Source organism: Schistocerca cancellata, chromosome 1 (genome assembly GCF_023864275.1).
Source record: "Schistocerca cancellata isolate TAMUIC-IGC-003103 chromosome 1, iqSchCanc2.1, whole genome shotgun sequence".
In the NCBI taxonomy this organism is placed as follows: domain Eukaryota; kingdom Metazoa; phylum Arthropoda; class Insecta; order Orthoptera; family Acrididae; genus Schistocerca; species Schistocerca cancellata.
Genome location: NC_064626.1, coordinates 552,190,181 through 552,207,149, shown reverse-complemented (window position 1 = coordinate 552,207,149; position 16,969 = coordinate 552,190,181). Strand labels below are relative to the sequence as shown.

Sequence of the window (16,969 nt, the reverse complement as noted above, 5' to 3'; positions counted from 1 at the left end):
GTAAGCACTGTATCCGCCTCTGCACACAGTCTACTCGCAGACAGACTGTAGCTGATTGTACAGTAGATCAGGAAAGACATAATGTGATTTTAAGTGTTAGTACTTGTTTTCACGACGTTGCTCCCACTTGCCATGTGAGGTGCATATTCGAGAAATAACAAGGTAAACTAAAAATTCCCATCCTTCGTAAGATCTCCTAGGCAGTATTGCTACCTCGGAAGTCTAGGACAATGGTTTCTGTCTATCGTCGGACATGGGTATGCGTTACACACGTGCCGCTACAGAATTCGTTATGTGTACACACTGGAATATGATTCATAACAACATCTGACATCGAATTCATGTAAGATATAGAAAAGTAATGAAAAATATGAAATAATTTTTAATAGTATGAGAGGCGTTCAATAGGTAACGCAACATATTTTATACCGGAAGCAGGTTGCTTTTATTCAGGATTCCAGTGCACCATACTATTCCCTATTCTTTTGGCTACAAACCCTACTTTTCAACATAATCTCCGTTCAGTGCGACGATCTTACTTCACCTTTCTGGGAGGGCCTGTGGGCCCCCATGGTACCACTCTACTGGAAGACGTCAGAGCCAACATCTTGCTGCATTAATAATCTTCCCATTATTCATGTGCTGTTTACCGCTCAGTGCATACTTCATTGGGCGAAAAAGACTGAAGTCGGAAGGAGCGCCGGCCGGTGTGGCCGTGCGGTTCTAGGCACTTCAGTCTGGAACCGCGTGACCGCTACGGTCGCAGGTTCGAATCCTGCCTCGGGCATGGATGTGTGTGATGTCCTTAGGTCAGTTAGGTTTAAGTAGTTCTACGTTCTAGGGGACTGATGACCAGAGATGTTAAGTCCCATAGTGCTCAGAGCCATTTGAACCGATTCGGAAGGAGCGCGATATGGGCTGTAGGATGGATGAGGAAGAACAGTCCAATGAAGTTTTGTCAGCCCCTGCTGCGAGGCTTTGCGTTGTCATGGTGAAGGAGAAGTTCCTTCGCATTTTTGGGAGACGAACACGCTGAAGTCGTTTCTTCAGTTTCCGGAGGGCAGCGCAGTACGCTTCAGAGTTAATTTTTGCACCATTAACAAGGGCATCAAACAGAATAGCCCTCCAGAGTGCCAGAAGATCGTCGGTATGTCTTTACCGGCTGAGAATGCGACTTTGACCTTTTTCTCCGGAGGAGATTTTGTTTGACGGCACTCGACTGAGTGTCGTTTTGTTTCCTGTTTGAAGTGATGAACCCACGTTTCATCGCCTATCATCGTTGTGACGATGTTCGACAAAAAATCGTCGCTATTAGTCTCGTGACTCGTAAGCAATTCGACGCAGATATTCCTTTGTTGCTCTTTACGGTCTTCTGTTCGGCGGCGAGGATCCCAGCGGACACAGACCTTTGAGTACCTCAATTGACGGACGAGTGTGTCAACACTAACAAGAAATGTCCAGCTGTGCGGCGAAAAATTTGACTGTGTTTCGTCGACCACCTCGAATGAGAGTGTGTGCACGCTCCAACGTTGGAGGAGTCACAGCTAAGTTTATGCGACCTTGTTACGATAATGACAGATGCCTCGCCGAACGACTCACCGTTCTTTTGTTCACTGTCGGGTATCCGTAGATATCGCGCAAGCCTTATAATATCTGCGATGCTGTGGTTTTTCGCCAACAGACACTTAACGACAGCTCTCTGCTTGTAATGTACCTCCGTTACAGTCGCCATTTTGAAGGCTACATACAGAGCCGCCACCTATCGGAGCTTCATGAAACTACAGTAGCTCAAGCAGGAATATCCCACGATGTCCCACAACAAATTCCGATTTCTGTCAACGGAAACTGACCAAGGAAAAAAAATGGGCTGCGTTACTTGAACACCCCTCTTAAAAAAACATCGTGGCTAAAATGCTTGCGCTACATTATGTCTTTACCAAAACAAATACTGTTACCAAGTGCATACTAAGAAACAACTTCTGAGACCGAACGAGGTGGCACTGTCGTTAGCACACTAGACTCGGATGCGGGAGGACGATGGTTCAAACCCGCGTCCGACCATCCTGATTTAGTTTTTCCGCGATTTCCCTAAATCGCTTCAGGCGAATGCCAGGATGGTCCTTTGAAAGGACACGGCCGACTTCCTTCTCCATCCCTCCCTAATGCGATGGGACGGATGACCTCGCTGTTTGGTCCCCTCCCCCGAATCAGCCAACCAAACAACTGAACTAAAAGCAAATACTTGATCAAAATTTGTGCTGTTCCGTTCATTTGAAAAGCGCATTCTCTCACTAACGTTCATTCGAAAAGTGCATTCTCTCACTAGGTCAACATAGAACTCGCTGCCTGGTGTCCAAAGCATCTCTACATTTACCAGTCAATAAAAAGTTAAAATTTTACGGGATGTTTATCAGTTTAGTTGAAACGTCCCCTTAGAAGAATTATACAAGACTGTGCTTAAACTGACACACAATATTTTTAGCGCAACGCAATCTGACTTTCAGAAATCCCTACAAAAGAATGGCCCTGACTAACATTAACCTATACCTTTCACAAATCACTTACCTCACCAAAAATCTCCGTTACTCGAACTACTGCAATACAGCGAGCGCCACTACTGCCAGCTAAATAAAAGATTCAAACTACTGAAGGCACTAACTACTGATAGGCATAGTTAGCAAATGAAAGATTTTAATAGAGAACAAACAATGTATTTACCTTAATAATCATAATATATATAGCAGTTCATGACATCCATTTTTACAAATTTCAAAACTCCGCCATTTCTCTCTGTGGTGTCAGCGCCAGACACCACACTTGCTAGGTGGTAGCTTTAAATCCGCCGCGGTCCATTAGTACATGTCGGACCCGCGTGTCGCCACTGTCAGTAATTGCAGACCGAGCGCCACCACACGGCAGGTCTAGAGAGACGTACTAGCACTCGCCCCAGTTGTGCGACGACGTTGCTAGCGACTACACTGACGAAGCCTTTCTCTCATTAGCCGAGAGATAGTTAGAATAGCCTTCAGCTAAGTCCATGGCTACGACCTAGCAAGGCGCCATTAACCATTTCTATAGAGAGTCTGACTTGTATCATCAAGAATGCTGTATACAAATGATGGAGTAAAGTTAAGTATCCTAGCAGCTACGTACTTTTCTTTACAGCATTCATTAAGTATCCTGTTTCAGACCTCAGGGTAGCCGGCGTGTGTATACGCGTGTCTTTCGGTTACCCGTCACTGTGGACTGGCTGTCTTGTCAGTCCACAACACTCTCCCCACATCCACCACTGCTGGCGGCTCACCTCCAACTGCGCAACGCTACGCGTTGTTCACATCCAGCTGCCGCTGCCCAACACTACAATGGCAGACAACAATGCAAACTAGCCACAGACTGCACACAGCACAGCCAGTGATTTTCATACAGAGAGCTACGTAACGTTGCCAATAAAAAAACATAAATAGCCTACTTACATAGCCCCCATGCTCCCCACAAAAAATTTTACAAATTGTTTTGGGCACTGGCCAATACAGATTTGAAAAAATTTTTCATAATAACAGTAAGAAAAATATCAAATGCACACACTTATTAATACAATGTTGGTCAAAAGCTAAAATTTTCTCACTGTCCATAAAGACAGTCCTGATCATTCAACACAGTGAAACTGCCGTTTCTTTTCTCAAAGTCTGAGCAGTAAAAGACAATGCACACGGAAGTAGTGGATTTCCATGCAGTCTTGAAGAAGTAGTGTTGTCCTTCCAACGGAAAGACAGTGCTGACTCTTGACATGCTGACAGGTAATGGGCCACAACAGAGCAAACCCACAGCAGAGTCATTCGACGTTTTGAAGAATATTGGTAGCTAGGTCATCACAGAGCAGACCCACTGTAGTCCTGGTAGAGATAACGGTATTGGTGTGCCACCAGAGGTGCAGACCCACTGTAGTCCTTGTAGAAATAATGGTGTTGGTGGGTCATCAAAGATGCGGACCCACTGTAGTCCTTGTAGAGACAGCCAGCAACCACCTATTGCGACTGTGCAGGTGCCACAATCACCATCGAAGAGTCTTGTGGGCAATATAGCAAGTCCAAGAACCACCACTTGTGCACTCACAAATTTTTTTTTTGAAATGTCCTTCGAACCAGCAATGCTGTTATCCAGTCCCTTGCTGAATTATTAACACACGTGCAAACACTAACAGTCCCTACTTCTCACATATTGTCTATATACTATGACCAACAGAAACGTGTGCATTGAAATGAATGCTTACAAGTTACTTAATTTGAGGAACTGGTGTCAATTACATTTGAAATTTATGACATGAGAATACAGTTACAAAGGTACAGAAAACATCATTAAACACCATAATAACACACATAACATTTGTAGTAATACAGGCGTTACAAAAGAATCGAAATAACATATACATCAGTGTTACAGGAATTATGACATAAGTACATACATAAAAGATCAGAATAACTTTTGAAACATCAACTTCACACATGAGCAACAAAACAGAACAGAATACATAATGTATAAACATCTTTACAAAGAAAATAACATATTATAAATGCAAATTATATTTGAGGATAACAGTATTCCTCGTCATTAGTGAATGTAGCTTAGTACCAGAAAAATTCTACAACATAAATCATATTAGCTAAACATATAAAGACAGGAAGAACATAGATACACAAGGGTACACAAACATATAGCGGAATAATACAAGGAAAGGACAGGGTTTGTTTTACTGCAGTATTTTGCAAACAAAACTTTCTTTACTTCTCGGAGATCTCCCTTCGTTCTTCATTATTTCCAAAAGTCCTATCTATACCTGCTTTCTGTTCTTTTCTCGTATATCCTCTCAGTGCATTTCTTCAAATTCATCACAACCCATTCTCTTATAGGCTACCCCCTCTTAAGCTAACTTAAGTCTACTGAGCTCAGATGCTAAACTAAGGAACGAGGCAATGCAGCAGCACAAATCAATTAACACAAACAGCGATGATAAAAAAAAATGGAAAATTGCAAAGCAAGCTACAGTGAATCTAAATTACCAAGCAATGCAACATTACTACTAATATGAGCCAATGTGCAGCAACAAGAAAAATAAATCAGTAGTAAAACTAGCTTAACAGAGTAATACAAAGTGAAATTTAGTAGCACTATGCCTGGCAAACAGCAGCAGCAAATGCAATAACTTATATCTGAACATGACATAGCTCAAACAGAAAAAATATTACATGAAAGACAACAATGCAGACAAGGGAAATGTATATTCACATCTTAATGTCTATGTAATTAAAGTGGTGCACCACAAAAACTAATTCTACAAAAAATTACCAAGTACTTGAAAAGAAAATTATATATGCAGTTACTGTTATTAGTCCCTTCTTATTCTTCTTTCCATTCCAAGAGCTCCTTTTTCGAAGAATGTGGATCATAAAATAATTATTTAATAGATCTGTTGACAGAAAGTGTTCACATTAGCAAATGCATTTAATTTTATTTTATGAAACCAATGCTGCAAGACAGCTGAAAATCAGATATCAAATGAAATAAGCAACTATGTACAAAGTAAAGCATAAGAACATCATTCTGTAGTCATGAGGCATTTCATAAGTTAGTAGAAAAATCTCTCAACTAGAAAGACAGTAGTCATAATCAGGTGTAGAGACATAAAAATATTTCTCGTCATTTCATTAGGCATTTCAGTAAATATCATAAATTAATAGCTCTACAGTATTATCATAAGTTTTCAAGTTTGAGTGTGTCGTATTTGCGATGCTTTCTACAAAGAAATGTCAATAGTGAGGATAATGGCCTCCCCTTTTTTTTCTACCTGTGCCTCTGAAAAGGCACACACTAATGGCTTTTTTCCAGGCGTCTGTCGTGCAGCTGGGTGCCCACAACGCATTACGTGCAGGTGGTCACTTAACTTTCTTACGGAAACATTTACGACAGCAGTTTCCGCTACAGTGACAGTCTCATATAAAAATATTTCACAGGTCAAGAATTTGCGTTACAAATGTGTAGAAACAAAATCCTATTGATATAACAGTGTCCAAAAAATTTTTGTCGGCATTGTGATACATTCACGCATTTACATACATTTCATAACTCTTAAAGTACAATTCTTGGTTTCCAACAACCTTTTTCACAAATCAGCGTCCCTAACCACTACTCATTATTCCTTACCTTATTACACATATACATATTGGTAGACATTCTTCAATATTTCATCATAATAAATACGTAGCATAATCAAATTCCTCATACAGCATCATCTCAGTGATCATAAACATACCTCAACAGCATAATACACATCGTCGTCATAAGAATAACGTCATAACAGATCAACCACATCTCAAAATCGTCGTAGCTTTCTGAATATTTTAAAACCTACAAAAAATTCTCTGCTCGTTTCAAAAGTGTCATCTACCTCAAACGTACTTTAAAATCATGTTCCCTTACCAAATACATCATTCAAAGCTCTCATAGTATCACAATGGTACCAAAAAAATATGAGCAGTTCACAAAGTACAGACAAAATACAATTCCATAAGTGTGAAGTTACCCAACTGTGCAATTGCGTAAATATGTGTCTCTGATGTAGTAAAAAAAAGTTTAGCTCTCAGTTAAATGATCAGATAGCTGTGTAATTTGTGTGTTAGAGAAATATGGTACCGATGTGTAAAGTTGTATAAGCAAATACCATATTAGCTAGGGCTCCTTGTGCTTGCCAAACACATGGTACACAAAGTAAGCGTGTACCCCCCTGAGGATTAATGTAATTATACCCTCAGGTGTTACAGATTACAACAATGGAATGAAATGTATTACGGAAAACCTTTGTATCATTGTACTTCAAATATCTTTAAAAATAAATGATTTAAGTACAAAATTAATCACTCAAATACGTGTACTGTAGGGCTAAACTGTGCGTCATGTTGTAAGATAATCTCTGTGGAAGTGTCGTAGTTATCGTCCTCCGAAAGCTAAGTTCTGCAGAAGCCAATGTACTTACCTCATGATAAACAAAAGTGAAATGCTTTGCGTATAGATATCTTAGTTATTACGCTTATTGTCGTGATGAAGAAAGTACTGTGCTGTAACGTATTGTTGTGCTACGGAAAAGGCAGTCTCATTGTAGCTGTACCACAAAAGTTACTACTAAAACATGTTTTACTTTCCAGAATAATTCAGAAAAACTGTGCAGATATAAAACAGAAACACCGCAAAAGCAACATTGTAAATTGTCACTCATTAGTAGCGTCGTGATAAAATCATGTAGCTGTCACATAAACTAACCACTGTGTCATCTGGTGTCTCACAGAAAGTACTTTAAATCCAGAATGTATTTTCAGGTAAACCAAAATGTTGCATTAAAATCTCATTAGCAGCACTGGTAAATTTCTAAGTATGTGAGCCTTATAGTCGTTACGTAATCGTGCAACTAACAAGCAAGAATGTACAAATAACAACATTGTGTCATCTGTTCACTATAACAATTCATTCATAATTTCTGTTGAAATAAGTTCTCTTGGTTCTTGACTGGATAGTGAACTTCAAAACATTGTTGCATGTTAACAGTTTCTATGTCTGACAAAGCATACTAGCAATGTAAAGTGAAAAGTTATATGGCAAAGACAAAGTTAAAAAGCAGATTATCTCTCAATAAATGGTTTCACATTTGAAATGTGGTGTAACCCTTTGCTCTTCCTAGTACGCAGAGTTTCAACTTTAACGCCATTATCATGTGGTATACGTCAGTAAAGAATACTAGAATTTTTCTCAAGGTTAGCGTCTATGTTATTTTCCCCTGAGCCAGCAGGCGCACGTGGCTGCCTGCGGTGTGAGTCATTGTCTGTTTTTTTGTTGGCGCGCATCTTTACTGGGATTAGGAGACCTAACTTCTACAAATTCGCCTTGCCGAGAGGGCCTAGCCCTGTTAGAATCCCGCCAGTTCTGATGAAATTCACGTCTGTCGTTATGATTATATCGTCTGTCGTCATTTCGGTAGTTCGTGTAGTTTCTTTCTTGTCGGTTAAGTGGTGGAGAATTTCTCCCTGATTTATCACTGCATGGTGGACCGTTGCGTCTGAAGTTATTCTGTCTCCTGTGATAATAATAGTTCTGGTTGCCAAATTGTCTGTTTCTATGATTGTCTCTGTCATATTCATTACTGCGGAAATGCGATCTTTCTCTCTAACTATTACTCTGCCAGTGGTTGTCATACGGGTGGGGTCTGTTTTGGTCACGATTTACGTTGTAAGAATGGCCTTGTCTTGTCCAATTATCGTTTCTGTCGTTACAGAATTGTGACGGATGTGACCTGTAGTAATTGTTTTCCTGTTTTTGCATGCCGCGACTGTCTGTGTCAATTTCTAATTCTTGTAAGAGTCCCTGAAAAGCTTCAATGTCGTCTTTGCAACGTCCTGCCAAAACAATATGTCGTAAATGTTCAGGTAATTTGATTAAGCAAATGTGGATGAGTTCTGAGGGGCTGTATGGGTTTGACAGGTACTGATTCTTGTGCAACATGTCTTCAAAATATTTCACAAGACTGGAAAATTCAGATTGTTCGAAATGTTTTATCATTATGATGCTATGTTTTACTCGGTCTTGTGTAGCTTGAGACCAATATGCTGAGAGGCAGGCATGGTAAAATTCTCCTTCACTGTGGCAATCGTGAATGACCGATCGCATTCTTACAGCTGGTTCATTCTCTAATAGCCACACATAAATTCTAATCTGTGCTCTAATGGCCAGTTGGGAGGAAAACAATGAGAGAATTGATGGAGCCACACTTGTGGATGAATGTCGTTGGAAGAATTCTTAAAGGTTTTGAATTTACGTGTAGTCAAAATCATCATGTCGGCGAGTCGCATGTTGGTCATTGTTACATCGTTTCGGCGGTTCCATCTCAAAATTCGGTGTACCTTGCCAATTTCTTTCATAATTTCAGAAGTGTTCTGTGTTATTATTTTGTGGCTGTTCCGTATTTCTATGTCCCTCTTCCCGTATTGGAGCGCGAGTGTTCTCTGAAATACGTAATTCTTGTATTACCTGTGTCAGCTGATCTTGTACTTCCCGGATTTCTCTTTGGTGTTGCGTATTAATTTGATTCAGATTTTGTTTCAGTTTCCTAATTTGTTCGCACTCTTCTGTGTCATTAAAGACTACCGGTTTTGTGTCATTCAGATTATCATCTACCTTCGTAGATAAATTATTTAGCTGATCCGAAAGTTCAACTACTTTCTCTGATAATGAACTAATTTCCTCCATGTGTCTTTCTGAACCAATTTTCAGAGTATCTACTGTGTCCTTTAAGTTTTCTTGAGTTTTTGCAAGTTGCGTAACCGAATCGGTAGATGCAACTGAGTCAATTTTAGCTTGCAGGGTCTCATGATTTTGATGAACAATAGTTTGCAGTTCTTTTATGGCTGCTTCGTGATTCTGTAATGCATTTTCATGCCGCGAAAAAATAGGTTGAAAATGCTCACAAATTTGTGTTTTTACGTCATTACAGACTTTTTGATATTTCGATTCAATGCTTTGTAACTCAACAGTTAAATCTTCACGTGTTTGTTCGAGAGTTTGTTCCAATGAGTCTAACTTTTGAAGCTTTTGCTGTGTTTGTCTCTGATTTTGTTCCATTGTGTGTAACTGTTGCTGTGTTTGACTCTGGTGTTGTTCCATCGTGTCTAACGTTTGAAGATTTTGTTCCATTGTGTCTAACTTTTGAAGCTTTTGCTGTGTTTGTCTCTGATTTTGTTCCATTGTGTCTAACTTTTGAAGCTTTTGTCCCATTTGTTGCATTAATTGTAATAACAATGTACTGGTGTCTGAAACATGTTCCTCAGTGCTATTCGGCAATGCATTTGAACCGGCAATATTCGCAGTTTGAAAAGCAGAAAATGTGTCTTGACTTATTTGAGAAAAGGGTGAGGACCCAAAACCTGAATCTACGGTTTTTGCAAGATTGTTTCCTGTCATTTCGGATTCCTGAGGCAAGTTGTTGCCGACCAATTGATCGATAATGCTTCCCTGTTCACTAATTGTCTCACTGTCTATACCATTGTTTGCAGCCCGCTCCATTTCCCTATGTACAATTACCAAATTACTACTTTGAACATTAGTTAATTCATTACTCGGTGGCGCTAACACACTGCTTTCGTCTTCACTGTCATTTCTCAGTTTACTTTGGAGCCTAGTATTACGTTTTTCACACGCCATTATTGTCACAATATTTCACACGATAACACAGAAAAACACAATTTGAAGAGCAACAATAAAAGAACACATTAACATAGCACTGAAAATAATATCTCGTTAATTGCAAGCGCAGCTGCGAAATACTTGGTGCAAATCTACATGCATGCCACAACTGTTTTACTGTACAACAATGAAAGGCTGCAACTACAAAGGAGATTCTCTCTACAATTACGCACTAGCAATAAACAAAATCTACCCTAATTACACAAACTACAAGAAAAAATCAGAAGATTCCAGTGAGGTATCCTGGCAGGGTCGCCATATGAAACGTCCCCTTAGAAAAATTATACAAGACTGTGCTTAAACTGACACACAATATTTTTAGCGCAACGCAATCTGACTTTCAGAAATCCCTACAAAAGAATGGCCCTGACTAACATTAACCTATACCTTTCACAAATCACTTACCTCACTAAAAATCTCCGTTACTCGAACTACTGCAATTCAGTGAGCGCCACTACTGCCAGCTAAATAAAAGATTCAAACTACTGAAGGCACTAACTACTGATAGGCACAGTTAGCAAATGAAAGATTTTAATAGAGAACAAACAATGTATTTACCTTAATAATCATAATATATATAGCAGTTCATGACATCCATGTTTACAAATTTCAAAACTCCGCCATTTCTCTCCCCACATCCACCACTGCTGGCGGCTCACTTCCAACTGCGCAACGCTACGCGCTGTTCACATCCAGCTGCCGCTGCCCAACACTACAATGGCAGACAACAATGCAAACTAGCCACAGACTGCACACAGCACAGCCAGTGATTTTCATACAGAGAGCTACGTAACGTTGCCAATAAAACAACATAAACAGCCTACTTACATAGTGTGCTCGTCCAGAACTATACAATTTACCACTATTCAGTAGCCTAAGTTCTACGTAGTATGCCCAACTGAATTATGGCCCACCGGCAGGAAGTCACGAAGTCGTTAAAAAATCACAGAACTTCTGGAAACGTCATTCCCAATGGATCTCATCAGTTTACGAAATACTCAGTTTCCCAGGAAAAGCAAATTAAAATATTTTTAGCTAACTACAACACCAGGACATACTACTGAAGCTGACTCACGACTCATCGAGCGCGCGCAAATCTCTACCACTTCCAGAATGCGCAACTGTTCATCTTGTCTGACAGGCTGTAACATATAGTATCCAACTAGATTCACGGCTCTTGTCTGACGGCAAGATACTTTACCTCCTTGGCCGATACTCAACCGCTTATGAAAAAATATCATATGTCCAGATTTGTATTTTCCAAACAACAAATAATTTCAAAACAACCCTATCTTTATTTAAGGACGGATGTAATGATATTGTTCGTAGGATACATAAAATAGCTATTTTACAATAAGCATTTCATGCCATGTATGTGATTCACTACTGATCCACGCCCATTCAGCATTAGCTGATTCATACATCACGTGTATGCTCCATTTACTCGCTCGCTCACTCTGACAGCATGACAAATGAAAACAGTAATGTCAGAGAACTGAAAATAATTATTACTGTTTGAAAGGGAAAACATTACATAATGTACAGATTTACGAGAAACATAATTAACTACACTACCTGATCAAAAGTACCCGGATATCCAAATTTAATGCGCAATGCACCACTGGATCTCATGAGAGGCAACCCAGCCACTATAAATAGAGACCAGGAATACTGTATCGTCAGTACAAAAAAATTAAATGCAGAATGGGTCGGTCACGACTTTTCAGTGACTTCGAATATGGACGACACCTTTAAGCCGGCTTTGTTGACCGAGTGGTTCTAGGCGTTGCAGTCCGGAACCGCGGGACTGCTATTGTCGCAGGTTCGAATCCTGCCTCTGGCATGGATGTGTGTGATGTCCTTAGGTTAGTTAGGTTTAAGTAGTTGTAAGTTCTAGGGGACTGATGACCTAAGATGTTAAGTCCCATAGTGCTCAGAGCCATTTTGACACCTTTAAAAAAATCCGTGAGAGACATTTCAGCCTTCTAGAGAGGCCCAAATCGACTGTCGCCGACGTGATTGTGAGGAAGAAATTAAAATCAATAACCACAGCTTTACCAAGACCACGTAGACCTCTCGTGCTCACGAACAAGGATCGTGAAGCACAGCGGAGAGTGGTTGTGAAAAATCGCATGAAATCAACGTACAGAATGACTCGTCAGTTCCAAAGTACTACAAGCAGTCCAGTTAGCACAGTTACTGTGCGCAGGAATACAAAAACAATGGGGTGTAACGGTCAAGCATTTCTATAGTCAATGCTAACCAACGGCTGAGGTGGTATGAAAAGCGACTGGAAACGAGTGATTTGGAGTGACGAATCGCGCTATATCCCTTGGCAATCCGATGGAAATAGTGGCAGCAGAAGTTCGGAGGTGGTTGTGTTATGGTATTGGGGGAATTTTTGGTGGTTGCGATCTGGTTCACTTATTGCGCATAAGAAAACGCTAAATGCAGAAAGACTGGAACACATTTTACAGCATTGTGTACAGGAGAAGAAAAAAAAATGAAATGATCGTATGGCATTGCCAGCCGGGGGGCCCCATCCGGGGAAGTTCGGCCGCCGAGTCTTATTGCAGTCGACGCCACACAGGGCGACTAGTGTGCCGGTGATGAGAATGAAATGATGAGGAGGACAACACCCAGTGCACGAGAGGAGAAAATCTCCTACCCGGCCGGGAATCGAATCCGGGACTGCTGCATGGGAGGCAACCACGCAACCACTCAGCTAAGGAGGGGACACAGTAGAGGAACAGTTCAGAGACGATGATTGCTTGTATCAGCATGAAAATACACCGTTTCATAAACTAGCCTTCTGAGGCAATGGTTTTTGGATAATAACATTCCTGACAGACCTGTTCAAAGCTCCGGCCTGAGGCCGTTGGAACACCTCTGGGATGAGATAGAACATCGACTTTGCTCCAGACCCCAGTGTCCAACATCACTATCTTCCCTGGTTTCGGCTCTGGGGGAAAATGGACAGCAATTCCTCCACAGAAATTCAGCCACCTCATCGAAAGCATCATCAGCATAGTTCACGCCGTCACGAAGGCGAAGGGTGGACACAGACGATGTTAATGTCCACTACTTGGTATCCGCATACTTTTGATGAGATCGTGCATTGATGTTCTAAAAGCTTACATAACATTTCTTGGCGATTGGTGTACAGGGAATTACTTCATTTATTCACAGGTTTACGTGTGATTTTTACGGGATGCAAAACGTACAAGCGCGTGGTTGGACGTACTGCATGCGAGCAAAAGGACGACAGGTGGCAACCTCTCAGACTTGGAGTGCGACTTTGAGAACTGAGAATAGAAAGAAGCAGCATATGGCTACTTAATCTTCAATGTATGTCGCTACGCCGAAGTGCTTGTGTTTTTGTTGCACCCTGTACACTGGAAGCACGGAGAATGCTTGACTGCTGGAAATGTACGAGGGGCGTTTGAAAAGTATTTGCAGAATCCTAGAGATGGCACCACCGGCGCGTATCGATAGGTCATGTTTAGTTAGTAGCATCTTTGGAAAGAACGCACACCATTTTTCAGCCATATTGGTCTATTTCTTTGTGTTTGGCATTCGTGTGAATCAAGGAAGTCGAGTGATTGTCAAAAAATGGACGAAAAAGAATTTCGTGTGGTGATTAAACATTACTTTATGAAAGGCAAAACGCCTCAGGAGACTAAAGAGAAGCTTGATAAACATTATGGTGAATCTGCGCCTTCGATTAGAACAGTTTACAAGTGGCTTCAAAATTTTCGGAGTGGCCAATCGGCACAAGTGGTGCTGAACGTTCTGGACGCCCTGTGTAGGTTACGACTCCAGAAATCATTGATAAAATGCATGATTTGGTGATGGATGACTGAAGAGTAAAGGTGCGTGAGATTGCTAGTGCTGTGGGCATTTCGAATGAACGGGTACATAATATTTTGCATAAACATTTGCACATGAGAAAGCTATCCACAAGATGGGATCTTGTTTGATCACACTTGCCCAAAAATGGAATCGTGTGAAGTGTTGCAAGGGTGGTTTGCAGCTGTTCAGGAAGAATCCGCAGGACTTTAAGCGCCGTTTCGTCACTGTGGATGAAACATGGATACATTACTATATACGCCTGAGACCAAACAAAAATGTAATCAATGGGTTACCAAGGGAGAATCTGCACCAAAAAAGGCGGAGACCATTCCTTCGGCCGGATAGTTTATGGCGACTGTCTTTCGGGATTCGCAAGGGATAATCCCATGGACTATCTGGAAAAGGGTAAAATTATTATAAGTGAATATTATTCATCGTTATTGGACAGTCTGAAAACCGAGCTGCAAGAAAAACGCCGGCGATTGGACCGCAAAAAGTCCTTTTCCATCACGACAGTGCCCCAGCACACACCTCAGCAGTTGTGGTCGCAAAATTAATGGAAATAGGATTCCAACTCGCTTCACATTATCACGGTATAAGTGTATATTTTTATTTTTATAATTATATATGTTATGATTTTGGTTGGGGTGGCTTTAAATATGATGGGCTAGCATGAGGCTTTTAATTAACTTATACCGCGATAACACTCGTACGGACATAGGCTACCCCGAAGTACGTACGATATAACATTTTTTAAGCACAGCGCGTGACTCACAGCCTTCTAATAAATAGTTTGCGTGAGCGCTGCAATTTAGAAAAGAACATATGCGTATTCTTACGCAAACTGTAATTATTAATATGGGTCTCGGGGGCTACTGGTTATTTATGTATCAAATTACTCAAAGATTAACTGAGATATTGCGGAATGTAATGCTTTTCAATATTTCTTGTTCATTATTTGCAAGGCAGAACTGGAGAGCATCTCGTCTGCCTTTAGGCGGCCAAAATGAAACATACTGAACTCATTCAGTGCTGTGAATTTTGGTAACTGAAATTAATTTGAACTTCGAAATTAATGAAAAATCAAAATTGAGAAGTCTCTCGCATTTACATTTAATATTATGATTTGAAATTTTAATTAAATAATACAATCAGCGTAATGGCCGACTAAATCCTGCTAGGGGAGATGAACTCCATGCACTACGAAGTTCTGTAAAAATTTTGTTAATTATAATTAATGGTTGCAATCATGAGAGGTGACAACTAAGTCAATAATACACACTTTCTAATAACAATTTCTATTATATTTTTCTTTTTAAATACAGATAAAACTTACGTTAATTATCAGACAGCACTACAATGGTGGCCTACCGCTAGACGAAACAAAACAGGAGAGATAGTTCAATCAAAGCATTGTCTCTGATCTTCATGGTCTATGTAACACAGAGATTATACCAAAAAAACTGTGTTTTGTTAATTACATCGATATTTTTGTTTTGATAATAATAACTTACGTTCTTTACTATTTACGATACATCGCGCACACGTACACAGTCTTGAAGTGTTTTATAATTCACACGTCTCATAAGAAAAACTTCATTTCCCTTTCTCCAAATGTCCATTTATGTGACGTACCGTCAGAACATCCCCCCTATTCTCCAGACTTGGCTCCCTCCGACAACTATTTGTTGCCTAATTTGAAGAAATGGCTGGCGGGACAAAGATTTTATTCAAACAAGGTGGTGATTGTAGCAACTAATATCTATTTTGCAGACTTGGACAATTCCTATTATTCGGAAGGGATCAACAAATTAGAACAGCGTTGGACGAAGTGTATAAGTCTAAAAGGAGACTGTGTCGAAAAATAAAAAAGGTTTACCCAAAACACGTAAGTAGTTTTTATTTTTGCAGGGACTTTTCAAACGCCCCTCGTAAAATGCTAGTGGGCGTGTTGCCCGCTGTTGCAGGCTGGTACTGGGTGTTCAGCATCATCATCACGGCGTGCTACACGGGCTCCATCATCGCCTTCGTGACGCTGCCAGTCTACCCGTCCCTGCTGGACACGTGTCAGCAGGCGGCCGACTGGGGGTTCACCGTCGGCACGCTGGGTAAGACTTCCCCCGAAAACTGTGACACGTCGGCATTACATCACAAGACGGCCTAGGTCTGTCTGTTCCTCGCCTACATCCAATATCAGTCTAACCTCTCAGGTTTGCTTGGCACATTTGGTTAACGGTGTACTTCCAGGTTGAAGCTGAGTTGTTTCCATTTTGCATAGTATTTCGGCGATCGTTATAGTTGTCATCTTCAGGCGCTGCGGGTCGTTTTGCTGTAATGTGTACTACTACCCGACTCCAGGTACACTGTGAACTACTGTTACTCAAATGCCGCAGTTTGTTGCTGACTGTAAGTACATAAAACTGCAACCAGTCACTTTTTAGAAATAGCTATTTATTCATTCCATTAACTAGTTTTCGAACCTTTTCAGGCTCATATTCAGATGGTTTTCCAGAAGTTACATAGCTATTTCAAGCATAATGCTGGGTGTTGGCTTGCGGTAGTATTGGCGGTTTTTGTTGTTAGTATCCATCTGTCTGCTTCCATTGTGATGGCCAGCTCGCACCACGTCACTCATTCTTACACATTATGTATCGATATACGCTGTGATAACGAAACCTTGCCACATCCACTATTTTCTATACAACTTTCAGGTGTAGCCGCTTATTTCCACGCTGACTGCACCTTTTATCAACAACAAATGCGACACGGTCCGTAAGTCCAAAAACCAGAACAGACAAACCACAAGTAATTGAGTGTGGGAAGACAGACGGAAAAG

At 40.7% G+C, this 16,969-nt stretch overlaps 1 protein-coding gene across 1 annotated transcript in view; it reads left to right on the top strand.

The window, feature by feature from the left end:
• LOC126190374 (ionotropic receptor 21a) overlaps positions 1-16,969 on the top strand; it is a 139,564-nt gene that overhangs the window by 25,032 nt on the left and 97,563 nt on the right. Inside the window, exon 3 of the mRNA XM_049931020.1 lies at positions 16,101-16,241. Within this exon, the coding sequence (XP_049786977.1) occupies positions 16,101-16,241 (141 nt within the window). The remainder of the gene's footprint in view (positions 1-16,100; positions 16,242-16,969) is intronic.